This window comes from Myodes glareolus, chromosome 2, assembly GCF_982192425.1.
Source record: "Myodes glareolus chromosome 2, mMyoGla1.1, whole genome shotgun sequence".
Classification (NCBI taxonomy): domain Eukaryota; kingdom Metazoa; phylum Chordata; class Mammalia; order Rodentia; family Cricetidae; genus Myodes; species Myodes glareolus.
The window spans coordinates 104621212-104647322 of record NC_142027.1 but is presented as its reverse complement, the minus strand read 5'-3'; the positions used below and the strand labels follow the sequence as shown (position 1 = coordinate 104647322).

Sequence of the window (26111 nt, the reverse complement as noted above, 5' to 3'; positions counted from 1 at the left end):
CTCCTGCTCGGGGGTGAACGCGACGGTGCGAGCCGCTGCGGTGCGGATGACCACGAAAGCTAAAGCCACCCGCAACACGATTCTGCATTGCGAGAGGCAGTCATTTCTTGTGTGCTGGCTGTCTCTGCCTGGTCGCGAACTTCTGCAGTTTTTTAACCCTTCGTTCTTTAACCCCGTCAGTGGACGGGTCTAAAACGCAGATCTTAAAGGGGGGAAGTCCAGTCTTGTCAGTCAAGTAGTCACTCCGATTGAAAGCAAAGCTTGAAAGGCATCATATGTGGAAGTTTCAATTTTCTGGGCATGGTTTTCTAGTCACCTATTTTGTCTCCATATAGTTACGCGTGTTAAAATCATTTGGGAATCTACTTGGTGCTCCCCCAGATAGTTCAGTCCTTCCCCTAGCGCCCGCCGGGAGAGGCCGAGGAATGTCTGCCATCTTGGACGCAACTATTTCTTACCCAAAATGGGGGAACTACATAAATTAGTGAGTTTATTTGTTACCTAAAAGGTCTTTTTGCCATGAATAACTTATTTCATCTTGAAAATTAATTTTATGATTGTTTCTAGATGCTTTTTATGCCTATCTGAGTTTCCTTAGAATGGTCGTGAGGAACGAGGGTGTGGGTGTCTCCCCCGGCGTGCATATTAGTACGATCCATTCGCTGCACGCACGTGGCTCCGCTCTAGCGGCTCGCGGTGATTCCTGGGAGTCGGAAGCAGGGCGGCCGAGCCGGGTGAGAAGCAGCGCGGGCCCATGCAGGACGCTGAGAACGTGGCGGCGCCCGAGGCGGCCGAGGAGCGGGCAGAGCCCGCGAGGCAGCAGCCAGCCTCCGAGTCGCCGCCGGCGGATGAGGCGGTGGGGTCTGGCGGGTCCGAAGTGGGGCGGACGGAAGACGCCGAGGAAGACGCCGAGGCCGGACTGGAGTCCGAGGTGAGGGCCAAGCCGGCGGCCCAACCCGAAGGAGAAACGGCGACGAGCCCGGCCGTGTCGCCCCCGCCGCAGCCGGCAGAACGATCCTCAGTGCAGGAGCCCTCTGCTCCCGGGAAGGCGGAGGCCGCGGCGGAGCAGGCCCGGGAGCACTCCGCCGCCGGAGCGGAGGAGGAGGGCGGGTCCGATCGCAGCGCGGCTGAGGCGGAGCCGCGGGCTCTGGAGAACGGAGAGGCAGATGAGCCCTCCTTCAGCGACCCCGAGGACTTCGTGGACGACGTGAGCGAGGAAGGTAAGGGCTGTGATCGTGATTGTGTCTGTGGGGCGGGGAATCCACTGATGTCGAGGGCGCGAAGTCTTCCGACTGCAACGATCCGCCCCTGCTTCCTCTAAAGTAGGGTGACCTCTCGGGGAGCCCACCTCTGCGTGAAGACTGGACATCTAGAGTTGATAGAAGGCAGGACGAGTTTGCAGTATCTGGGCCATTCCAGTTTCCCTACTAAGCTTTCTAGCGTTGATCAGCTGGGCCCCTCAGAGGATCGAATGGGAGGGACAGGACGCGTCGACGCTGGTGTCTTCCCCCTTGCTGAAATGTCTTCTTCCCAACGGTTTCCATAGTAAGACATAGTCGTCGGAACAACCCCATTCCCGTCTGCTTACCTCTTTTTTCCCCCCTTGGTCGGTACCCCTGACCATGTTTGTGTTGTACATCGATTTTTTTCACACCGTTCGCTTTGCGGCTTGCATCATCTTCTCTTCTACGGTGACTGTTTCTAAGACATTGTTTTGTCGTCCTGCACGGGAGCCTGGTTTTTAAAAGCTTTTATGACAGCCGATTGCATGTGTTTTCTGCCGTTTCAACTTCCTTGATGTTGTTAATACCAAGGGGCAGGTAGATCAAGCTGAACTTGACCTCTTTATCCTCCTGCACTTACTTCTGTAGTGCTATCACTACAGGCATGCACCGCCAAATAATTGATTTTGAACAACCAGTGATATGCCAAGAAAATCTAGAGCCTCAATGTACTTGTCGACTTAGAACTTATAATATTTGAAATATTAAAGGGGATGCCATTTAATGTTACCATTGTTTTATTTAACTTTTGTATGTCTTATTTTTAATTTTGGGTATGTCCCTTTGTATGGGTTTGTGTGCATGTGAGTGCAGGTGCCACTAGGACCAGAAGAGGGTGGCCAGTTCCCTAGAGCAGAAGTTACAGGTGATTGTGAGCTACCTTATGTAGGTACTGGGAAGCAAATGGGCCTGTCTGGTGCAAAATGAGTCGTCGTCGTTCCCCTTCCCCCCCACCAGGCAGGGTTTCTCTATGTAATAGCCTTGGCTGTCTTGAAACTAGCCCTTGTAGACTACTCTGTCCTCGAACTCACAAAGATTCGCCTGTCTCTGCTTCCTGAGTGCTGGGATTAAAGGCGTGCATCACCACTGCCCGGCTCAAAATGAGTATTTAAAGAGTTATTTGAGCCCACTTAATTCCTAGATTCCAGTGTGTAAATTTTTTTCCAGAATTGGGGAAAATGGAAGTCAGGGGTTCATGATGTGACTACAAGGCCAGCCTGCCTTCATCAAGTCTGTGGGGAGCCCAGTGGGTCCAGTGTATGAAGAGAGTACAGAGTAATGAAGAGGCTCTGGTCCTGAGAACGGAAACTCTTCAGGCCATCTGGTCTTGGGCTGTCATGTAGGGTGTCACAAGGACGGGAAAGGAAGGCAGCCTTTTGGTCCTTAACAGGAGGAGCAGTGTGGAATCTGTCTTGTCTCCTTGTTCTGTCTGGTTGTGTGTTAGTATGGGGTCTCCTGTTCTGTTGTGATCACGAACAAGTTGTTTCCCCAGGAAAACATGCAGGTGGTGTGCTTGCCCGTCATTCCAGTACTTGGAAGGTAGAGAGAGGAGTTGGAGGTTGTCCCCTGCTATGTAGGGAGTGCAAAGGCAGCCTAAGGTACCTGGGACTTTGTATTAAAAACACATGAAAAAGGATTGAAGTGATGGCTCGGCAGTTAAGAGCACTTAGTGTTCTTCCAGAGAACCTGGGTTTGATTCCCAGCTCCCATATGGTGACTCACAACTCTCTGTAACTCCAGCTTGAGGACCTTACGCTCAGGTACCAGGCATGCGTGTGGTGCAAAGCATTCATACACATAAAATAAATTTTATGGCTGGAAAGATGGCTCAGTGATTGAACATTGGCTGCTATTCTAGAGGACCTGGGTTCAATTCCCAGCACCCATATGGCAACTCACAACTGTGTGACTCCAGTTGCAGAGACTCTGGCACCCTCACGCAGACATACATGTAGGCAAAACACAAATAGACATAAAATAAATACATTTCTAAAAATAAGTAAATAGATAAATTTTTGAAGAATCCAAACAAACTAACAATCAAATATGTGTTGTATTGTGGGAATAATTTGCTCTTCCCTGCCGAGGCAGAAGTAGATTGTTGAGGCTAGGTAGACGCTTTGAGCTCCTGGGAAAGAGTCTGTAGTTTGTATAGAAGCTGACCTTTTTTTTTTTTTACTACATCTTATTAAGTTCAGATCCAGCTTAGCAGGCCATTTAATAGTATGGTGAGCAGGTTTTTAAGGGAACCCAGAGTTCACCATAGTTTCTGTAGGAGAGGTGTGTGGCGTTGCTGTGTTGAAAATCTGCCTCTTGCCTCCTCCTTGCTCTCTGCCTGCTCTTGATTCTACCATCTTTGAAATGTGTCTTTTTTTTTTTTTTTTAAAGATTTATCTATTTATATATAGTGTTCTTTCTGCATGTATGCCTGCACATCAGGAGAGGGCACTAGATCTCACTATAGATGATTGTGAGCCACTGTGTGGTTGCTGGGACTTGAACTCAAGGACCTCTGTAAGAGCAGCCAGTGCTCTTACCCTCTGAGCCACCTCTCCAGTCCCTGATGTGTTTTAATTAGGTTTCTGTTGCTGTGACAAGACATGGCCAAAAGCAACCCTGAGTCCATCATTCAGGAAGTAAGGAAGGGCCCACCAACAATGACCTTTTAAAAAAGTTATTTGGTTCCCTGGTGGTGGTGGTGGTGGTGGTACATACCTTTTATCCAGGCACTTGGGAGACACAGGCAGGCAGATTTCTGAGTTTGAGGCCAGCCTGGTCTACAGAGCACGTCCCAGGATTGCCAGGGCTGCACAGAGAAACCCTGTCTAAACAACAACATAAAGTCATTTGGTGAGTTGGTCTGCACATTTGTGTAGCAGTCAGAAGCGTGTCAAGTTGATTTTGCCTTACACAGTGGGTTCCAGGGATTGAACTCAGGTTATCAGGCTTGTACAACTGTGAGCCTTCCTGCTGGCTCAGAATTTTCTTTTATTTTTAATTCTACTTATTATTTGTTTATTTGTAACTTTATTTTTAGATTATTTTGTTTGTGTGAATGTTGTTTGCCTGCATCATGTACAGATTCCCTGGAACTGGAGTTATAGATGGCTGTGAGCCACAATGTGAGTGCTAGGAATTGAGCCTTAATCCTCTGCGAAAGCAACAAGTGCTCTAAAACGACAGAGTCATCTCTCCAACTCCTCTCTCTCTCTCTCTCTCTCTCTCTCTCTCGTTTTCAAGACAGGGTTTTTTTGGTAGCTTTGGAGCCTGTCCTGGAACTAGCTCATGTAGACCAGGCTGGCCTCAAACTCACAGAGATCCGCCTGCCTCTGCCTCCCGAGTGCTAGGATTAAAGGCGTGCACTACCATCTCCCGGTTATTTTTTCATTCTTTTTTGTGTAAAGATGTTTTGCCTGCATGTGTGTCTGTACCTCATATATATGTTGTCTTTGGGGGCCAGAAGAGGGCAGTGGGTTCCCTGACTGGGATTGCAGATGGTTCTGAGCTATTGGGTGGGTGCTAGGAATTGAACTCTGGTCCTTTGGAAAAGTAACAAGTGCTCTTAACTGCTCAGCCATCTCCCCAGCCCCACATATATATTTTCTTTTTGGTCTTTTGAGACAGGGACTCACTATGAAGAATATGAAATCTTATTATGAACTATGAAGACTATGAAATCTCATTATGACTGCCTGGGAACTCTGTAGATCTCAAACTCAGAGATCTGCCCACCTCTGCTTCCTGTGGTCTGGAATTAAAGGCATGAATTTCCCTGCCAGCTCAAACTTATATATTTTAACTAGGATCTTTTTCTATAGCCCTAGATAGCCTCAAGAATGGCTGTCTTTGCCCCAGTTTCTCAGGTGCTGAGAGCACTCTCACATCTAGCTTACCTTTTTCTTTGTGTACTTGTGCTAAATGTGTGCAAGTGCATGTGGGGACCCGAGGTGTACAGCAGGTGCGTTCTCCCCACCTCATCCCACCACCCCCCCTTTTTTTTAAAGGTAGGCTCTCTAATTGAACCTGGAGCTACCATTTCATCTAGACCGGTTGCTCAGCAAACCCCTGAGATCCTTTTACCTCTGCCCTCACAGCCTTGGGGTTATAGATGCATGCTTCTACACCTGGCTCATTTGAGACAGACTCTTACTGTGTAGCTGTGGCTGTTCTATAATTCACTATGTCGATTAGGCTGGCCTTGAATTCACCGCATTCTGCCTACCTCTTGAGTCCTGGGACTGAACGCATGCACCACTATGCCTACCTTACGCTTGGCTTTAGTGTGGGTGCTGGAGATGTGAACTTAGTTCCTCATGCTTGTGGGCAACGAGCACTTGTTCCTCTGAGCCTCCATCCTAGCCCTTTTTTCCACTTCTGATAATGAAGTGGGACACAGGGTGTTTGTTGATATTTGAGATATTTAGTATGTTGAAGTTGCTTTTCTTTTTAATAAGATTGGTTTTTAGTTTTAAGTGTATATGTGTGCACATATGCCCTTGGGGGCCGGAGGTGTCCAATCTCCTTGAGCTGGAGTTCGCAGACTGGTGGATGAACTGTCCAGTATAGGTACTGGGAACAGAACTAAGGTTCTTTGCAGGAACAGTACATGTTGTTAATCAGAGCAATTTCTCCAGCTTTTTTCTTTTTGGTTTTTCAAGGCAGGGGTTCTCTTTGTAGCTTTGGAGCCTGTTCTGGAACTCACTCTGTAGACCAGGCTGACCTCAAACTCACAGATTCACCTGCCTCCCAAGTGCTGGGATTAAAGGCATGAGCCACCGCTGCCTGGCATCTCCAGCTTTTTTTCAATTTCCTGAGACAAGGTCTCGTGTAGCCCAGTAGGAGGCTAGCCTTGTGTTTTCTTCTTGTTCTTCCTTTTCTTTTTCCTCCTCTTCCTTCTTCGTTTCTTAAGACAGAGTCTCTGTGTAACCCTGGCTGTCCTGAAATTCACTCTATAGACCTGGCTGCCCTTGAACTCAATCTTCTGCCTCCCAAGTGCTGGGATTAAAGGCTTTCTCCACTACTGCCTGGCCTTTGTTTTGTGCGTATTTGAGGATGACCTTAAACTCTTGCTCCTCCTGCTTTCACCTTCCAGGTGCTGGGGTTACAGGTGTGTACTCACACACCTTTAAAAGATTGAGTGAAAAGGAGCAGTGATAGTTTCCAGAGCAACTAGAAATTCGTGCAGTAAACCATTCTTTAAGGGTTTTTTGTTGTTTATTTTGCTTTGCTTTTTTTTTTAAAGATTTATTTATTATGTATACAGTGTTCTGTCTGTCTGTATGCTTGCTGGCCAGAAGAGGGCACCAGATCTCATTACAGATGGCTATGAGCCACTGCGTAGTTGCTGGGAATTGAACTCAGGACCTCTGGAAGTGCTCTTAACCTCTGAGCCATCTCTCCAGCGCCCCCCCCCCCCCCTTTTAAGAGTACTATTGGAGATTGAACCCAGGGCTACGTTTGTATTAGGTCAGCATGCTCTTCCTCTGTTATATCTGCAGTCTTTTGCATTTTATTTTTTTTAAAGTAATTCTTGTGTGTGAGTATGGATAAGGTCAGAGGGTAACTTTTGGGAATGGATTCTTTCCACTTCATTAAGGCAGGGTCTTCCTATGGAGATCAGGCTGGCCTTGAATTCAGAGATCCACCTACTTCTGCCTCTGTCTCCAGATTGATGGTATTAAATGCGTGCACCACTCAGCAGTCACAAATGGGTACGTTTTGACAATACTTCCCATCAAAAGGTGTGTGAGGATTATCCTTCCTGATTCTTTGTTGTTTAATCTAGGTCATGATTTCTTTGTTCATGATAAGAGCACTTAGAGTAGATGCCTCTTAGAAATAATCAGCCTGCTAGCTAATGGATGAGTGCTTCTTGGTTTAAATAGAAGCCACTTGACATTTCTTTTACTCCTTCAGAACTCCTTGGTGATGTACTCAAAGATCGGCCTCAGGAGGCAGATGGGATCGACTCGGTGATTGTTGTAGACAACGTTCCTCAGGTGGGACCGGATCGACTTGAGAAGCTCAAAAATGTCATCCACAAGATCTTCTCCAAGTTTGGGAAAATCATAAATGACTATTACCCTGAAGAGGATGGAAAGACAAAAGGGTAAGAGTGCTAGTTGCTGAAGCAACAGCGGTGGGCTTGGGGACTTGTGTATTCCGTCTACCCCAGAGGGACGCTCTTGACAGTGGAGTTTTGGTTCTCAGGCCCTCTGCAGGACTCTGAAATCATGGTGTAGTGAGTGACCGCAGACTGAGGTTTCCAGAGCTGATGCCCACAGGAGTAGCAGGGGGCCTGGTATAGGTTCTGGATAGAGATACCATTGTCAGCCCAAGCGCAAGCCTGCCTATGGGATTTCTCTCAGAAATACTTTTTAAAACATTTTAACTCATCTGAAGTAGAGAAAACCTGTATTACTGCTTAGTTACTTTACTTCCTTCATACTGTTAGCTAAAATCATAGGTGTAGCCCAAGGTTTCATGGCCTGCAGTTTACTTTTTCCTCTTCAAAATTAGGTCTTTCCTATTTGATTCTAGTCCTCCATTGTGTCTGGTGCTGTGTGTGGAGCCCCAGTCTAAGCCTTTAAGTGCTTTGGTGCATTTTAACTGTTGGTGGTTTGCTTAGATTCTGTGCAGGCCAGAGGCTCCTGTCTCCATCCTAGGAGGCTCTTGAGTGGTGGGACTGGCTGCCTTCAGTGAACTGGACAGTGGTTGCTGCCATATTTATAGGGGGTTGTTTGCAGCTTGCCACTGTGGACAGACCTTTAAATGCCAGCATGTCTGAAGGGAGTATAGAATGATAAGGTTACCTTCTTTTAGAATTAAAGTCTTAGAAAAACACTATCTACAAAGTTATTATTTTTGCAAGAATCATTGGTTCTAGGTAGTGCTACTGTGTTGTATGGTTTTTATTTTATTTCTAAAGGTTATATTTTATGCACTTATTTATTTATTTTGGTTTTTCAAGACAGGGTTTCTCTGTAGCTTTGGAGCCTGTCCTGGAACTAGCTCTTGTAGACCAGGCTGGCCTCGAACTCATAGAGATCCACCTGCCTCTGCCTCCCAAGTGCTGGGATTAAAGGTGTGTTCCACCACCACCCACCTAGATTATATTTATTTTTATTTTATGTGCATCAGTGTTTTTGCCTGCATGTATGTCTGTGAAAGGTTCCAAATCCCTTGGAACTGTAGTTACAGTTGTGAACTCTCATCTAAGGGCTGGGAATTAAACGTGTGTCCTCTGAAAGAGCAGCCAGTACTCTTAACCACTCAGCCATCCCTCCAGCCCCTTGTTTTTTGTTTTGTTTTTTCAATTCTGATTTATGTGTGAATATTTGGCTTGCATGTATATGTGCACCAATGGTCCTCTCAGAAGCCAGAGAAGTGTCTCATATGATTCTTGGAACTAGAGCTATAGACAGTTGTGAACCTCCATGTGGGTGGGTACTGGGAATCAAAACTAGGTTCTCTGCAAGAGCAGCCATTGGTCTTTTGTTGTTTTGTTGAAATAGTCTCACTCTGGCCTTGACTGGTCTGGAACTCACAGTTCTGCCTGCCTCTGCTTTCTAGCTATGGAATTAAAGATGTGGGCCCCCTGGCCAAGTTAAAAACTAGTGCTCTTAACTGTTGCTGAGCCATTTGGTTGAAAGGTAATCTCTTTGGCTGACAGTTGTTTGCTGTGTTAGGTGTTTATCTGTACTGAAGCTTCCCTTGAAACACTGTGTCATTTTTCTGTGATGTGTAATAGTGATTCTTAATGAGATCATTACTGTATATGTAAAGTGGACATTTTGCTAGGTTTAGGGCATACATGCATCATATCACAGGGCTATCATGGGATAATGACTATTTCTGTTAAACTTTTCTTTCAGTTATAACTGCGAAGTCACGGTTTTGAGATCTTTCTGTTAGGATTTTATTCTTTAGGAAAATATTTGGTCTGCATGTTGTACTCTGGTCTTGAGGGTGACCCCACCTTGGGGAGACTGCAGGACAGCTAGGACTCAGTTCACGTAGAAAGTTCTCAGTGTATAATAAGTCTTAAAGGTACACGTGTGCAAGCTGCTTGCCTTCTCGCTCAGGTACATCTTTCTGGAATATGCTTCTCCTGCCCATGCTGTGGATGCTGTGAAAAATGCCGATGGATACAAGCTGGACAAGCAGCACACGTTCCGGGTCAACCTCTTCACGGATTTTGATAAGTGAGTTGGAGCCTGAGATAGATCTGTGGTTGGTGCCTGTGGGTGTTGGGAAGCTCTTCGGTGGGTGCTGATGTCTTTAAGGTGATTGACTTCTTTCTGTTGGGCCGGCAAAGCATTTCATGTTTGTGTTTTGGGCATGGGTAGGTGGAGAGACTACGGTGCTGCCTGGTCATGTAACCCCTCCCCCCCCATTCTATCTAGACTGTGCCACTTAGCAGTGCCTGTTCTGTTCCAGGTACATGACGATCAGTGATGAGTGGGACATTCCAGAGAAGCAGCCTTTCAAAGACCTGGTATGTTCTGTGAAACCCCTGCTTTTGTAGTCAGGAGAGATTTTATAGCTTGAGGTTTAAAGGTGTCTATTAAATTTGCATCTGTCATAAAGTGTGATAGTTGTCAGCGAGCTTTCTTTGATTAAAATTGATTCAGTGCACTAAATCTCTCAATTTTGATTATTTTTAGGGAAATTTGCGTTACTGGCTGGAAGAGGCAGAGTGTAGAGATCAGTACAGTGTGATTTTTGAGAGCGGAGACCGGACATCCATCTTCTGGAATGACGTCAAGGACCCAGTTTCAATTGAAGAAAGAGCGGTGTGTACTAGTTAGTGGCAGTGGCCACGACCTCCTGTGTCCTCCCGAAGGAATAGGTGAAGGCTCTTGTTCTCTGAGGTACTCTGAGAACAGTGTCACTCCTGTCCCAGCTTGGAAATACGTTCTGAGAAAAAAGATGATGCCTGTAGAAGGAAGGGTCACTGTGCTTGACTTTTTGCCATTTTAAAGCCTGTTCCTTCCTTTCTTACAGAGATGGACAGAGACTTATGTGCGCTGGTCCCCTAAGGGCACCTACCTGGCTACTTTTCATCAGCGGGGGATTGCCCTCTGGGGAGGGGAGAAGTTCAAGCAGATTCAGAGGTTTAGCCACCAAGGTGTACAGCTCATCGACTTCTCTCCATGTGAAAGGTGAGTGGCTTAAATTCCTTGTTGGCCTCCTCAGGTGACTTGTAGTAGTCTCTGACATCACAGAAAAACACAGAAAGAATTCAGAGAACTCCACTTGGGAGGATGGTAGCAGGAGAGAGATGTCAGGGCCAGCCGGACTTCATAGTGAGTTTGAGGCCAGGTTAAGCTATGTGACGTGACACACACGTCTCAAAACAAAGGGGAGAGAGAAAATGCAAGAGATATCAAGAGAACTCATGGGGGCTAGAGAGATGGCTCTTCCAGAGGACCTAGGTTCAATTCCTAGTACCCACATGGCAGCTCACAACTGTAACTTCAGGGGACCTGACACCCATGGCAAAACACCAATGCATATAAAATAAAAAATAGGGAGCTGGAGAGATGGCTCAGAAGTTTAAAGTTTGGCTGCTCTTCTGGAAGTCCCGAGTTCAATTCCCAGCAACCACATAGTGGCTCACAACCATCCAAATGAGATCTGGTGCCCTCTTCTGGCTTGAAGGCAAACACTATACATAATAAATAAATCTTCTCGAAAATGAAAATAAAAATAAATTTAAAAAATGATTTAAAAAGAGAGAACTCATGGATGTTTCCCACTAGCACTTGGCCCTGCTCCTTTACACCTCCACATAATATGTAAACTGCCAGAACCATGGGGGGGGCATCCAAGTTTTTCTTAAATTATTATTATTATTATTTTGCTTGCCAAAATGTGGCCCAGGGTCTCTGCCACTGAGCTGCGTCCTCCCTTGCCCCACACCTAAGCAACTTGGTTGGTGTTGGGGGTGGAGCAGTTAGCTCCTTCACTGTGGTTTCACCTTTCTGGGCTGCAGTGACAAAAGTCCCACAGCAGGAAGTTTGTCTGTATCATGACTCTTAAGAGAGTCCATGTTCATATGTGTTCATAATGGTTGCATTCTGGTGTCTTTGGTGTCTTAACTCTGCTAAACATTTCTCATGAAAAAATGCACGTTGCATTTGGTACTGTAGGGTGTGGAATGTATCCCTCAGGTAAAGTGGACCCTGCCAGGTGTTGCATGTGCTCTTTTCCAAGGGTCCATTGACCACATAAATACCATGTGTATTTTGTGATACGTTGGTTCTAGGGAAGGCACCATGCTAGCACTGATACTTGGTGCCATAATGTTACACAAAAATCAGTTCTTGTTGTATTCAGGACATTTTTTTTTTTCAGAAGGGTTTCTTTCCAATGTCTGAATTGATCACAGAACAGACACACTTATGAAAAGTGGAGCTGGAGGAACCCACATGATGTGCACACCTAGAATTCTAGCACTTGGGAAGTAGAGGCAAGAGGATCAGGGGTTTGAGGCCACTTTGGTCTACATGAAACCCAGTTTCCAAAGAGCAGCAAAAATATATACTTGTTACTGCATTAAATTCTTTCTTATTTTGTCAAATTTACTTCAAAAACAAAAGGCATATAATGCCTTCCTGCATTTTTTTAAATTTATATTTTATTTATGAGTGCTCGCATGTGTGCCTGCATGCCAGAACAGGGCTTCATATCCCATTATAGATGTTTGTGAGCCACCATGTGGTTGCTGGGAATTGAACTCGGGTCCTCGTCTTGACCTCTGAGCCATCTTTCCAGCCCCAGCCTCCCTTCATTTTTAGACAAAAGTTGTTACATTCACTGATACATGCTTGGCCCCAATTCCTGTATTCCTTAACCCTCATTTCTTTCCCTTGGAGCATCCTTCCCTTTGTGCTGCTTTCTTCATAGAAGTGCCCTGTGTTCACCACTTCACATGTCTGGTACAAGGGAGTCCATTCCAGCAGCAGTGTTAAAAGTGGATATGTAACTGGGTGGTGGTAGCGCACTCCTTTAAGCCCAGAACTCAGGAGGCAGAGGCAGGTGGCTCTCTAAGTTCAAGGCCAGCCTGGTCTACAGAGTGAGTTCCAGGACAACCAAAGCTACACAGAAAAGCCCTGTCTCAAAAAACCAAAAAATAAAAAAAAAATGAAAAAAAAGTAGATATGTAAGGGGCTGGAGAGATGATTAAGAACACTTGTTCTTACAGAGGATCTGGTTCAATCCCCGGCACCTGCACAGTTGCTCACAACCATCTATGACTCCAGTTGCAGGGAATCCACTCCCTTTTCTGACATCCAAGGGCACTAGGCATGCATGCAAGCAAAACACTCATACATATAAATTAAATAAGTCTTTAAAAAAAAAAACAACAAGGGCTGTGTGAGAGAGACAGCTGGCCTGATCCCTGTGCTAGAGTGGCACTTGACTGTCCCATTACCTCTTTGGGATGCCTGCTTAGTTTCCTCAGCAGTTAGCTCACCTGTGTTCTGGGAGCACAGTTGGCACATTAAGTTAAGATGTGGCTTTCTCTCTTTTGGTATAGGGCTTGACCCCAAATTATTGTAGCTGAAGCTGACATTGGCCCTTTTGCCTTCACTTTGCAAGTGCTGGTATTGGAGCTCTGTACTACCATACCTGGTATGACGTATCTGTCCTCCTGAGCAAACGGGGCTGTCCTGTCTTTTGTTAGGTCCTCCTGTGCTTTGGTTTGTAGATTGCAGTTTTGGAACTCACTTGTTACGAACTTGAGCAGTTTTTATAACATCATGTTGATGATCAGGATTTCAGTATTAGCAGCCTGGGCACTGCAGCAGTAGGGTCTTTTGCTGGTGTTTTCTGGCTTGCTGTGGCCATGCTCACTGTACCTTGCTTCAAGAGGTCGTGTGCTTAGGAAATCTGTGCCTTATGAGAACAAAGAAAGATTTGTTCAACAATGTGGAGATGCTCTGTCAGGTAGCTAATTGCTCATTTCCCAGGATATTCACTTTAGAGCTGTACACGACCATCTGTTGTCTTTATCTCAATAGTCTTAGTTACACGAGTGAAGATGGGAGAATCCACACCACTCTTCCTTCTAGACCAGCCCACTCAAGCAGACTTGTTGGGGTGTTTGATTTCAGTGGTCTGTGATTACTTTGTGCCTGGTTGTGCTCGCCCCACCCCCAACTTGGAGAGATCAGATACCATTCTTGGGGATCATGGTATATGGAGGAAAGGCTGGTTCCCTACATTTTGTCAGTGGTCTGAGAACTTGTGTCTGTGACCCACAGTAATGCGTGCTGGCAATATGACTCTCATACCAAAGGAAGTGCTGTGCTAAGTGACTCCTCTCTCTTGCAGATACCTGGTCACTTTCAGCCCGCTGATGGACACTCAGGATGATCCTCAGGCCATCATTATCTGGGACATCCTCACAGGGCATAAGAAGAGAGGCTTCCATTGTGAAAGCTCAGCCCACTGGCCCATCTTCAAGTGAGTAGACTTTAGCCCTGGTCTGCCTGTGGCCTTTTCATGTTCATTGGTACAGCCTGACACTGCTTTTCTCCACAGGTGGAGCCATGATGGCAAATTCTTTGCGAGGATGACTCTGGATACTCTCAGCATCTATGAAACACCTGTGAGTTTTGTTTTGTTTTCAAATTTCTCTGGACATTGGACTAGAATCCTGCATGCTAGGCAACTGCGCTACTACTGCCGAGCTATCCCCTAGCTTCCGTGGCAATTTTTGTGTTCTAGAAGACAAATCGTGAATGGTTGGGTGCGTGCGTGGCTATACTTTTCAGTATGGATATAGTTAGTGCTTGCTTAATCTGTACTTTAGTAAGGAAGGCAGGGCTTTGGTAGACCTACTGGCCAAATAAATAAAGGCCAACTCCAATGCCCTTGCAACCCTTCCTGTGCTGGGTGGAAGTCTGGATTCTCCTGTCCTGGCTCCTACTGAAGTTGTTTGGATGTTTGTTTATTGCTGTTCACCTACCCTTCATGATTGTAATGTTCCCTAGATACAGCAGAATCTTACACTGTTAAGAGGGGGGACGGGCTGGTAAGATGATTCAGTAGGTAAGGCACTTGTCACCAAGCCTGACAACCTGAATTCAATCCCTACACTGCACTATGGAAGCCAAGAACTCGACTCTTGAACATTGTCTTCTGACCTGTATGAGCGCTCTAACATATGCTCCATTCTTTAGAATAAATGTAAAAAGAGGTACATAGAGTTAACATTGCTGTGACTTTTCTGAACTGTGTGGTTTGTTTTTTTTCCCCCTTTTTCTATTCCCACTCATGTGCAGTCTATGGGCCTTTTGGACAAGAAGAGCTTGAAGATCTCTGGAATAAAGTAAGTGAAAGTTTCTGTAAAGTCCAATGTCAGTATGCTCTGGTTGCTGTAGCAACACAGGATGATTATCTTCAAGCAACAGAAATGTCTGTCTTTGCCTCTTGAAATTGGAAGTCCAAGATGAGCTAGTGGATTCTGCTTGGTGGGGGCTTTCTCTTCAGTGGATGGTGTCTCTCACTTCAAATGGTTAGAAGGAACAGCTCTCTAGGAACCTTAAAAAGACATTCACTGGGTCCCCCTTCCCTTCCTAAAGACCAGTTTGCCTCACAAGGGCCTCACCTATGGTTACTACCTTAGAGTTCCACTGTATGTTTGCTGAGCACATGAACAGACCTTCAGGACATTGCAGCTGGTGGTTTTTGGGTTTTTTTGGACAGGGTTTCTCTGTGTAATAGTTCTAGCTATCCTGGAACTAGGTCACAAAGATCCGCCTATCTCTGCTTCCTGAGTGCTGGGATTAAAGGTGTGTGCCCCCATTGCTTGGCTGCAGATGAGTTTTCATTTTTTTTTTTTTTTGTTTTTTTATTTTATTTTTTTTGATTTTCGAGACAGGGTTTCTCTGTAGCTTTGTAGCCTAACCTGGAACTAGCTTTTGTAGACCAGGCTGGCCTTGAACTCATAAAGATCTGCCTACTTCTACCTCCTGAGTGCTGGAATTAAATGCGTGCACCAACACCACCCGGCTGAGTTTTTTAGTTTTTAAGAGTATCGGGCTGGAGAGTTGACTCGGGTTAAGAGCGCTGGCTGCTCTTCCAGAGATCCTGAGTTCAATTCACAGCAACCACATGGTGGCTCACAACCATCTGTAATGAGATCTGGTGCCCTAGTCTGGTCTGCAGGGATACATGTAGGCAAAACACTGCATACATACAGATAGGTGTCTTATTTATCTGAAGTCCTTGGGAGCTGGGGTGGTGAACACTTAGTAGCCCAGAGGACACTGATATGTCCTCCTTTTGTTTTTATGTTCCCAGGTATCATTTGAAAAACACATAACACTGATCTGCAATAGGTTTAAAATCAAGTTTGGATGTGGTGGTAGGCTTCTGCAGTCCAGCTTGTCAGGAGGATGTGGGGGGGGAGGCTTGAGCCTACAAGCTTGAGACCAATCTAGGCTGCCGACCTTCTCAACCAAAAAAAAAAAAAAAAAGCGAAATGAGAGAATGGCATGTATAGACGTTTTTCACTTGACTAAACCCACAGGCAGCCTGTTACAGTGTCTGCCCTGTGGGACCATTAATAGAGGAGAAGGCTTTGCTTACTTGTCCTGCTGCCCGCCTTCTGACTTGTAGTCTTCCCCTTTGGCACCTTGGTTGACCTTTTCATACCCTGCAGATAGAGGCATCAGCCTAAATTGTGTTTGTAAAGAGCAATGTCATGTGGTGGTTGAATACGGGGCTGGTCTGCATGGAGAGGTGGCTGCCATGAGCAGCATCCGGATGCCTAGCTCCTTGCTGTCAAAGCAGTGTGATCATGCGACCCCGCCCCCCAGGGTTAGGACAACTGCAGGCTATACTCTGCAGTGTCTAGCATGGGGCTGGTGTGTAGCGGGCAGGGTGCCAACATAGAGCTTTTAAGAGTGTGTTCTCTCCTGCTGCTCAGTTCTGTGACCCCCTGTTCTTTGCATAAACTTTAATTCCTTTGTCCTACAGAGACTTTTCTTGGTCTCCGGGTGGTAACATCATTGCATTTTGGGTTCCGGAAGACAAAGATATTCCAGCTAGGGTGACCCTGATGCAGCTCCCCACCAGACAGGAGATCCGAGTGAGGAATTTGTTCAATGTGGTCGACTGCAAGTTGCACTGGCAGAAAAATGGAGATTACCTGTGTGTGAAAGTGGACAGGACTCCCAAAGGCACACAGGTGAGTAGTTGCCATGGGAGTTACATCTAAGTGAAGTGCTGCTTCTGACGATTTGTTTTTGTTTGTGTGTGTGCATGAGTACAGGTATGCGGGTGCCTGAGGAGACAGAAAGAGAGCTTCAGATTCCTAGAATTGGAGTTAGAGATGGTTGTGAGTCACTTGGCTGGGTGCTTGCAACCTAATGCGAATCTTCTGCAGCGTCTCTCCAGCTCCTGCAGATTTTGTTTTGTTTTGTTTTTTTTTTTTTTAATTTTATTTATTTATTTATTTTTTGGTTGGGAGGTGTTTGTTAACTGCTGGTCTATTGTATAGACTCATAGGGTACTTTCAGGGTTCTTGATACAGTCGACTGTCTGGTCATAGTGAGTGTTCTGGTTAAAGGCTTCTTAAATTGACTTTTTTTAAAACTTTATTTAACTTTATTTCATGTGCATTGGTATAACAATGTCAGATTCTCTAAAACTGGAGTTACAGACAGCTGCAAGCTGCCATGTGGGTGCTGGGAATTGAACCTGGGTCCTCTAGAGGAGCAGTCAGTGCTCTGCTCTTAACCACTGAGCCATCTCTCCAGCCCCCCCCCCTTTTTTAGATTTGTTTATTTAATATGTGTACAGTGTTCTGTCTGCATTATGCTTGCTGGCCAGAAGAGGGCACCAGATCTCATTACAGATGGCTGTGAGCCACCACATGGTTGCTGGGAATTGAACGCAGGACCTCTGGAAGACCAGTCAGTACTCTTAACCTCTGAGCCATCTCTCCAGCCCCAGCCAGCCCTTTTTTTTTTTTAATTTTTATGATTTATTTATCTTATTTTATGTGTATTGGTGTGAAAGTGTCAGATCCCCTGGAACTGGATTTTCAGACAGTTATGAGCTGCCATGTGGGTGCTGGGAATTGAACCTGGGTCCTCTGGAAGAGCAGTCAGCGCTCTTAACCGCTGAGCCATTTCTCCAGCCCCCCCTTTTTTTTTTAAATAAAAATTTATTTAACTTTAAATCACGTGCATTGGTATAACGAAACTGTGACTTTCATAATTGCATTTCACCTGGGAAACTTTTGTATGACCCCCAGGCAAATATGTGCACAGAATAGGTATTCAAGTCCAACATCATAATCAAATCCAATATCATAATAACTTATTTTAAGATAATTCTTTGATATGTACATGTGTGTTCTTTTATTATTAACAATGAAAGCAGTTTGCATGCTAGTGAGAGGGGGTATTTAAAGTGCATGAATGTCGTTTCCCTCATCCAAAAAAAAAAAAAAGCCTTTAACCCTAGTCCTATCCGTATTTGAGGCCAACCTGGTCTACATAGCAAATTTCAGATTAGCCAGGACTACATAGTGAGACCCAAGGTTTTTTTTTGTTTTTAAATACTTTGATTCTAACAGTTTTTTTCCCTTTTGATATTTTAAGGCAGGGCCTTAACTGGTCCTAGACTGGTCCATAACTTGTAACCAATCACTCAGCCTCTGTCTTCCTGAGTGTTGAGAGCACAGTGGCACAGTGTGTGCCACCATGCCAAACTACCTTTTTTTTTTTTAAAGGCAGGGTCTCACTCTGATTCTGGATATATTTGAACTCACAGTGACTCTCCTGCTTTAGTTTCTTGAGTGCTGTATTACAGGCATGAACCATTATGTCTGTTCCAACATTTATTTTTCTTGAGATATAATTCATATACCAAAAAATTACCATTCTTTTAAGTAGCGAGCCATCTCCATGACTTATAGTGTGTTCAGCAGGTCACACAGGCGTGCTGCTGCTGATTTCAAGCTACATACCAGTTAACACTCACTCCCCATTTCCCTCTCTAGATCGCTTTTTGGTCTGCATTGTTATTTCTCTCCTAGTGCTGGGGATCACACTCGGGCAACCCTCTGCATGTTGGGCCCGTGTTCTGGTGACCTATGCCCCAGCCCATTCCTCACTCTGGTCTGCTCTCTGTTTGCATTCTCTGTTCTGAACACTTCATACAGGTGAAGTCCTACAGGCCTACAGTCTGTGGCCCTTTGTATATGGCTTAACATTACTTTTATTATTATTATTATGTATGCAGTGTTCCTCTTGCCTTTACACTTCCATTCCAGAGGAGGGCACCAGATCTTATTACAGATGTGGTTGCTGGGAACTGAACACAGGACCTTTGGAAGAACGGCCAGTGTTCTTAACCTCTGAGCCATCTCTCCAGCCCACCTTTTTTTTTTTTTTAAAACAGCCCCATTTATATTATAGCATGTGTCAGCCTTTCATTCCATTCCTTTTCATGGTTGACTAGTATTCCAACACACATCCATCCACATGTTGATGGACGCACATTAACTGGTGAGTGAGTAGTAATGGGACTGCTGTTGGAAGTGGTGCTGCTTGAAGGTCATGGTGCAGGTTGCTCCACAGTGTTGAGTCCTGTGGTCCCCTTGATGGACTAGAGGACCCTGAGAACTCTGATAGATGTGCTTCAGCATGTACTTGGACTATGCTGTCATTCTGGCAGCTTTATCGCCAGCATTAGAGATATAGATACGCTGGGGGCTGAACGCCATCTTCTGTTAGCTTGTCCAGTTGTACTCCCCATTCTTCCAGAATGTTACCCCTTCTTTTTTCTTCTTATCAACAGGGTGTTGTTACAAATTTTGAAATCTTCCGAATGAGGGAGAAGCAGGTACCTGTCGATGTTGTTGAGATGAAAGGTAAGCTTCTGTGTAGCAGGAAGGGCCTTTGTGCCCTTGTCTTGGACAGCTCTGCATGAACCGGGTACTTAAGCAGTCTACCCAAGTGGAGTGACAGCAGAAGCAGCCAACCCAGATGCCACTGACCTGGAGCACACGGGTTAGTTAGGCTGCCTAGCTGCGGGGATCCTGCTGTCTGCCCTTCTGTGCTAGGGTTACAGTGCACATGCCTGGAGATCGCCTTGAATGACTAACTTGCTGGTTGCAGTTTCAGTCATTTTGTTTCTGTTAAATAAGAGTCTTGTTCTATAGCCCATATGCCTCAACCTCTTAAGGGCTGGAATTATACGCCTGTACCACCAGGCTTGGCTTTTAGGTTTTTTATTTTATTTTCTTAAGTTTAATTTTGTTTGTTTTTGTTTTTAGTGGAGGGTAGTAGGGTCTGACTATATATCCTTGACTGCTTGGAACTCATAGAAACCCACCTGCCTCTACTTCACCAGTGTTGACATTAAAGGCATGTGCCACCATGCCCACCCTCACCTTTTTTTAACAAAAGAAAGATTGATGTACTTTACTCTCCCTCTAACTTCCCTCCTTTGCTAGAATAGTCAAATAGTTTCTGCCTTTGTCTAGCAAAGTGTCTGTGCCTTTTATTTTACTTTTATTCTGTTTATTCTATAGAAAAACAATCTCTTTTGCCATGTCGGAGTAAGGGATGACAATGTGGTGGCACAAGCCTATGATCTTAAAACACAGGAGGCCAGGGCTGGAAGAGTATAAGTTCTGGTCCGGCCTGGCCTTGTTACTAACACAACATCACAAGTAGATTAAACCTGCTACCTTTGAATTCTATTGGCCTCTGCTGTTTGCTTGCTTTTGCTGTCAGTTGATCTGTAATGAATTGGGGGTTTCCGGGTACTTTTCTCCAGTTGAGTGAAGATCTTCATAATTGAAGATTTTGCTGTGAAAGATGACAGCCACTGACTTCTCTTGTTGTTGATTGTAGAAACCATCATAGCCTTTGCCTGGGAACCCAATGGCAGTAAGTTTGCTGTGCTTCATGGTGAGGCCCCTCGGATATCTGTCTCCTTCTACCATGTAAAGAGCAACGGGAAGATCGAGCTCATCAGTAAGCAGTCTGCCCTTAGGCTCCCTGTAGAGTGCTTCTCAGGGGCTTGGATTGCCACTGTGGGTCAGAAGATAGGTCAGGGGCTAAGGTTGGGGTTACTTGGAACAGAGGGAACACATATATCCTCATGTAATTAAAAGACACTCTCCTGTTTGACATGGAGGCAGCATGCAGCCTTGTTTGGGCTCCCCAGGGGCTACTGCTGCTCAGTCTTGTCCTTGTGTCATGATAACGCCACACAAGTCAGCAGGTTTAGGGCTCAAGGCAAGCTGAGCTACACTGGGGTGGATCTGCAGGGTTGCCCCAGGCTGTGTTCCATATGCTTCTAAGAAGCCAGCACCTTGTTCCCTGTGCTGTAGCAGTCATGCCAGGGCTTTCTTGGACTTGGACTTTGTGTATCTTGGGAGTAGCTTCTGAGACCTGTGAAGTGTGCTTTCCCTTTACCCGGATCTAATTATTTGTGATAGAATCAGTTGGCTGTGTTGCAAAGTCGATTATGTTGTTGATTCTCTTAGATGTATAAAATGTGGACAGTTGCAAACAATCAGAAGACTTCTGTCCATTATAACAAACACCAGGAAAGGTGCTGTTTATTTCCTGACTGTGTGGTATGTCTTTCTTTGGGCTTTTCAGCACTAGGCTCACAGTCAGTGCTCCACTGTGCATTGGAGCTAGATGGGACAATTGTCGGTAGCTCTCGGAACGTGAGACTCTTGCCTCATCAGAACAAATACGGCTGTAGTGCCAGGACTTCGCCCCCACTCACTCTACTGCTTTTGAGTCCTTGGCCAAGAAGATACCCAGTTGTTAATGCCTTGTTTGAAGGCAGATGGCTGACTAAGAGAGGTCTGAAGGTCTAGGCAAGGAGTGACCTGGGGAGTCACCCAATTTGCTTTACCAGCTTCCCCTAGTGTTGGGTGACTGGGAAGATGATAAGCCTGAGGTTCTGTTAGAACACTGAAATGGCGACTTCAGTAGGTTAGCCTTGGTGTTTTTGAAATCAGCTCTCTGAAGTCTGGTAAACACCAAGGACTCCAGAGATGAGTCATTGCTGTAGTTACTGTCAGTGCATTCTTTGTCCAGTTGCATGTGAAGTTGAAAACAGTACCCACCATACTTCCACACCAGTCAACACCCATCACCCTTAAGCATGTTTCATGACTTCATGTCTAACTGAATGGGGCAGTTGTTTTAAGATAGTTCTCCTAAGGTGACCAGTGGGTATATGGACTTGTCTTTGCCAGCCCTCCTCAAGGGTAGCACTGTCTTAGCTAGAGAGGCACTGGCACAGTCCCCTCATAGGTTCTTGCTTTTCTTGCAGAGATGTTTGACAAGCAGCAAGCAAATACCATCTTCTGGAGTCCCCAGGGACAGTTCGTGGTGCTGGCCGGGCTGAGGAGGTGGGTTAGGGCCCTGCCCACTATGGCAAGCAACACCCTGCCTCCTTAGGGTTTGTGTTGAGATGGGACATCTCACTTGATAATTGTCACAGCTGAGCCTCTGGCCAAACCAGGATGATTGTAGTAGTGACTTGCAGATGACAGCTCTTCCGTGTTCTTACGTTCTCTCCTGTGAATCCCGTGTCTTCCAGTGGGACAGATGCTTAGCTGGAGGCAGCCTTGCCCTTTGTGGTTGGGGTGCCTTTCTCTTGCTCCCCTGCATTCCATCTGAGCACATAGGAGTAGTGAGCAAATCCAGCCTCAACCTCTGGTGGGAAGGACTGCCGTGGATTGCTCCCACTGTGGTGTGCATGTTACCCTAGCTCTGGAGGCTTCCTCAGGTACCACCTTCTCTAGATGCCACAGATCACTCGTGCACATCATGTCCTGATCCCAGTCACTGTGAGGACAATAGGGTTAAAATCCAGGGAGCTACAGCTCAGCAGAGGTGGGCGTCTTGGTCCTTGCTCCTTCCCCATCCTTGTGACTCAGTGGAAGTTAGGGGCATTGGACCTCTCAGGGTGGAGATGCAGGGTGATTGTGGGATGCAGCTACCCTGTCATCCCACAGCATGAATGGTGCCTTGGCATTTGTCGACACTTCAGACTGCACCGTCATGAACATTGCAGAACACTACATGGCCTCTGACGTTGAGTGGGACCCAACTGGCCGCTATGTGGTCACCTCTGTGTCGTGGTGGAGCCATAAGGTAGGTGGTAGATGCTGGGCCCTCCGGGAATGAAGTCTCTCAAGGCAGGTGACAAACTGTGGGATCATTGTATCCATGGACCCTGGGTGAGAGGAGATACTACTTACAAGCCTTTGCGGCTTAGGGAACCCATCTGATCCAGAGGGGGTCAACTGCCAGAGCATGGACTGCTATGCCTCCTGAGGCAGACTGCTTTCTGTGTTTACTGATGGTGGACACTTGAGCCATTCTGTGCAAACAAAACCTGTAAGCTCAAAGGGCTCCAGCTGGTGAAAAAGAGCTGTTGCTTCCCAGATGGCTTTGGGTAGTGTCTGGAATAGCATTCTCTGTGTTCATTATAGGATGTGATGCCATCCCAAATGTCAGTGCAGCGTAGCCCATCCCAACACTTGTTTAGGATTGATTGACTGATTGATGTATTTATGATTTTTTGAGACAGGGTTTTTCTGTGTAGCTTTGGTTGTCCTGGAACTAGCTCTGTAGACCAAACCAGTCTGACCTGGAGCTCACAGAGATCTGCCTGCCTCTGCCTAGAATTAAAGTGCTGGGAGTAAAGGTGTGAGCTACCATGCCCGGTTTAGGATTTTTTTTAATTTATTTTTTATGTGCACTGGTATGGGTATAGGATCTCCTGAAACTGGAGTTAGAAACAGTTGTGAGCTGCTATGTGGGAGAATTGAACCTAAGTCCTCTGAAGAATAGTCAGTACTCTTAACTGTTAAGTCATCTCTCTAACCCCTTGTTTAGGATCTTACAGGACTGGGGGTACCAGTGCGTAATACTCACCTACCGTGCAGAAGTTCATGGGTTCTATCCCCGGGACCCTCCCCCCCCCCCAAAAAAAATGGGTAGGGGTGAAACTCTTAAGTCCCGTGTGGGGCCATTCTGTTCAGTCTACATAACTTCCAGAGCCCAGCATTTGGGCTGAGACAGTGCTTCGTTGAGTCTTGCTGGTAAAGAAAGACAAGGTTCACTGGCTAAGCTGTGATTGGTGCTGTCAGTAGATGGCACTGCTGGGGAAGTTTTTTTGTCAAAAAGATCAGTGATGAGCAGGCCCGCACTGAGAGGAGCGCCTGCTGACTGCTATTGACGTGGTGTTCTTAGATCATTGTGTGTTTGCTCATCACCTTCCCTGCCGGAGGATGAGCACAGCCAGGTGCAGGTTTTTGTGTTTTACAGTGTGCTGAGTACAGGTTGGTGCTTTGGCTACTAAGAGTAAAGGTGTCATAGTGGCCTTGCACATTTTGCATGATGAACCCCACTGTCCTCTCTAGGTGGATAATGCTTATTGGCTGTGGACCTTCCAAGGACGCCTTCTCCAGAAGAACAACAAGGATCGTTTCTGCCAGCTGCTCTGGAGACCAAGGCCCCCAACGCTCCTCAGCCAGGATCAGATAAAGGTCTGTGGTCCCTGCCTGGTTGGGACTATGGGAGGAGTTGTGGCACTGGAGGAAATAAGGCATTTGTCCTGTGACTGGAAAGGGGCAGTGAGTGGGGAGTGGAGGTAGGACATGGAGAGGGCCTCTGAAGAGATATAAGGCCAGGGAGACCTGACCTGGAGCAATGTCAGGCACTAACTCTAAAGTTACAGGCTTAGCAATACCTACAAGCCCAGGAGGCTGAGGCAAGAGGATCATGGGTTCTTCTAGACTCTGCTTTGTAGCAAAAGATAACCCTAGTCTTCCTGTCTGTTCCCCACTCCCCAGAAAACCCAGGAGTCTGACTAAGCCAGACAGGCTATAAACAAGCCCTAGTAGAATTGGAAGAGCTAGGTGGGGTTAGGTAATGGGGTAGGCTTGTGATCTTAGGTCCGAACTGGGAGTGACTCACCCTAGGAATTGTCTCCATGAAATGAGACTCCCCAGCCAGTCATGCTAGTGCCCTGGGGCTGAGTCCTCTTAGTCCTAGAGGCTGTCAGTGCGCAGTGGCATCTTTGAAGGCAGCAGTTGTGGTCCTGCTTTGAAGGTTCAGTCCTAAGAGACTTGTCTTGGTTTCAGCAAATTAAAAAGGATCTGAAGAAATACTCTAAGATCTTCGAGCAGAAGGATCGCTTGAGCCAGTCCAAAGCTTCAAAGGTGAGCCTGAGGGGATGCTCACGCGTGCGCGCATTCCTGTCTGGGCCTGGGCAGTAGTGAGAAGGGTGTGCCAGGAGCCTCATCTGGTTTGTTCTCCCACGTGTGAGGTGGTAGTTAGCAATGGGCAACAAGGCCAGCATTGGTCCATGGAACCAATACCCACTAACACTGAGTAGAAGCGGGCTTTTCTTTGATAGAAGCAGGAGGTTCTAGGATATAGAAGAGAAATGGGGGTCCTACTTAAGGGAGGTTCTATGTAAGGCTTGCCCAGCACAACAGAGCTGGAATACAAGACTCCGCTTGCCCTCTTCTAAACTTCAACAATGATTGCTAGACACAGAGGATGTCACTGTGGTTTGTGGTTGAACAAATGTGTCCTGCTCATCCCTACAACCTTCCCACATGATAGGAACTAGTGGAAAGAAGGCGGACCATGATGGAGGACTTCCGGCAATACCGAAAAATGGCCCAGGAACTCTACATGAAGCAGAAGAACGAACGTCTAGAACTACGGGGAGGTAACCAAGCTTCTGGGCATGTCTGCAAGTGGAGTGGTCACTCAAGGGTGTGGACTAGAGAGCCCTGCAGCTGACATTACAGCCACATCCTGGGTGTCAACCTGCTCTCTGTCTTCTTAGGGGTGGACACTGATGAGCTGGACAGCAATGTGGATGACTGGGAGGAGGAGACCATCGAGTTTTTTGTCACTGAGGAGGTTATTCCTCTGGGAAGTCAGGAGTGACCTCAGCACTGTGGTAAGAGTTGTGAGTGTGAAGAGAGCAGTGGATGCCTGTTGAGTTAGACCACAGCATAGAAGACACCCAGGAAGATGGTGGTGCCACCACTGGTGGTTGGTAGGGAGCTTGGGAAGAAGCAGGGGCTGGCATGAGGGCAGTGCTACAAGAAGGAGGATCAGGCACAGTACTGTCACCCAGTGTTGGTAGTGTTGGTACAAGCCACAGGAGCGAGTGTCTGCCTGTGTGAGGCGCTAAACCTTCGGGATGATGGGAGTACTACTGACTGATATGAGGCCTCTCCCGTGGCCTGGAGTGTGGTCAGTGAAGAATCCAGCTGTTTTCCCCTTGCTTTGTGGTTGACTAAATGGTGGCTCATCTGTTGCAGTGTCACTGTGCTGTGCCCAGGATCCGAGGCCACCCTTCACAGAGAGCCTTGGGCTGGGTTCTCATTGTGCTTTCTTTCTCTGGACTGCGAGTGCACCCGGGGTTCTTCCATCCCGACACAGCTCTGTGCCTTCAGCCCCTGGGTCCACAGTGGGGACACTCGAGGCTCCGCTCTCACTTGCCCTGTTTGGGTTTTTATGCCGTGTCTGCTGTGGGGCCTCACTGCAGCTCTCCTGGTTGCTCCTTTCACTCCTGCTGCCCGTGGTTTCAAGAGCCTCTACCTGCAGCTCAGTGGAGTTCCTGTTCACAGACTCGCTGTCCCCGCTTGTGGCCTGGAGACCTTCAGGGGGACTGCACACCCACCACTGACTTGTGCCAGTAGATCTGGAGGCACACCAACACCTTGCGCCTGTTCAGATTTTGCAGGGCCTCTGCACAGGTTGGATGTGGGAATAAAAGCAACCCTGTGTGAAA

At 46.6% G+C, this 26111-nt stretch overlaps 1 protein-coding gene across 1 annotated transcript; it reads left to right on the top strand.

Annotated features, from left to right (window-relative positions):
- Window positions 1–714: 714 nt before the first annotated feature.
- Eif3b (eukaryotic translation initiation factor 3 subunit B) lies at window positions 715–26111 on the top strand. Its single transcript, XM_048436898.3, has 19 exons — window positions 715–1220; window positions 7200–7392; window positions 9368–9487; window positions 9723–9780; window positions 9950–10078; window positions 10290–10447; window positions 13626–13757; window positions 13836–13902; window positions 14579–14625; window positions 16278–16488; window positions 19110–19182; window positions 20171–20293; window positions 21615–21693; window positions 22303–22441; window positions 23716–23841; window positions 24439–24516; window positions 24926–25034; window positions 25155–25271; window positions 25639–26111. Exons 1-18 carry the CDS (start codon window positions 755–757, stop codon window positions 25256–25258), a joined length of 2412 nt encoding a protein of 803 aa, XP_048292855.1. The 5' UTR covers window positions 715–754; the 3' UTR covers window positions 25259–25271; window positions 25639–26111.

Bases quoted from the DNA above. Each gene is read 5' to 3' on its own strand.
- Eif3b (XM_048436898.3), top strand. From the start codon at position 755: ATGCAGGACGCTGAGAACGTGGCGGCGCCCGAGGCGGCCGAGGAGCGG. The intron at 9,488-9,722 runs GTGAGTTGGAGC...GTTCTGTTCCAG, and splicing joins CTCTTCACGGATTTTGATAA to GTACATGACGATCAGTGATG. The intron at 23,842-24,438 runs GTCTGTGGTCCC...TCTTGGTTTCAG, and splicing joins TCAGCCAGGATCAGATAAAG to CAAATTAAAAAGGATCTGAA.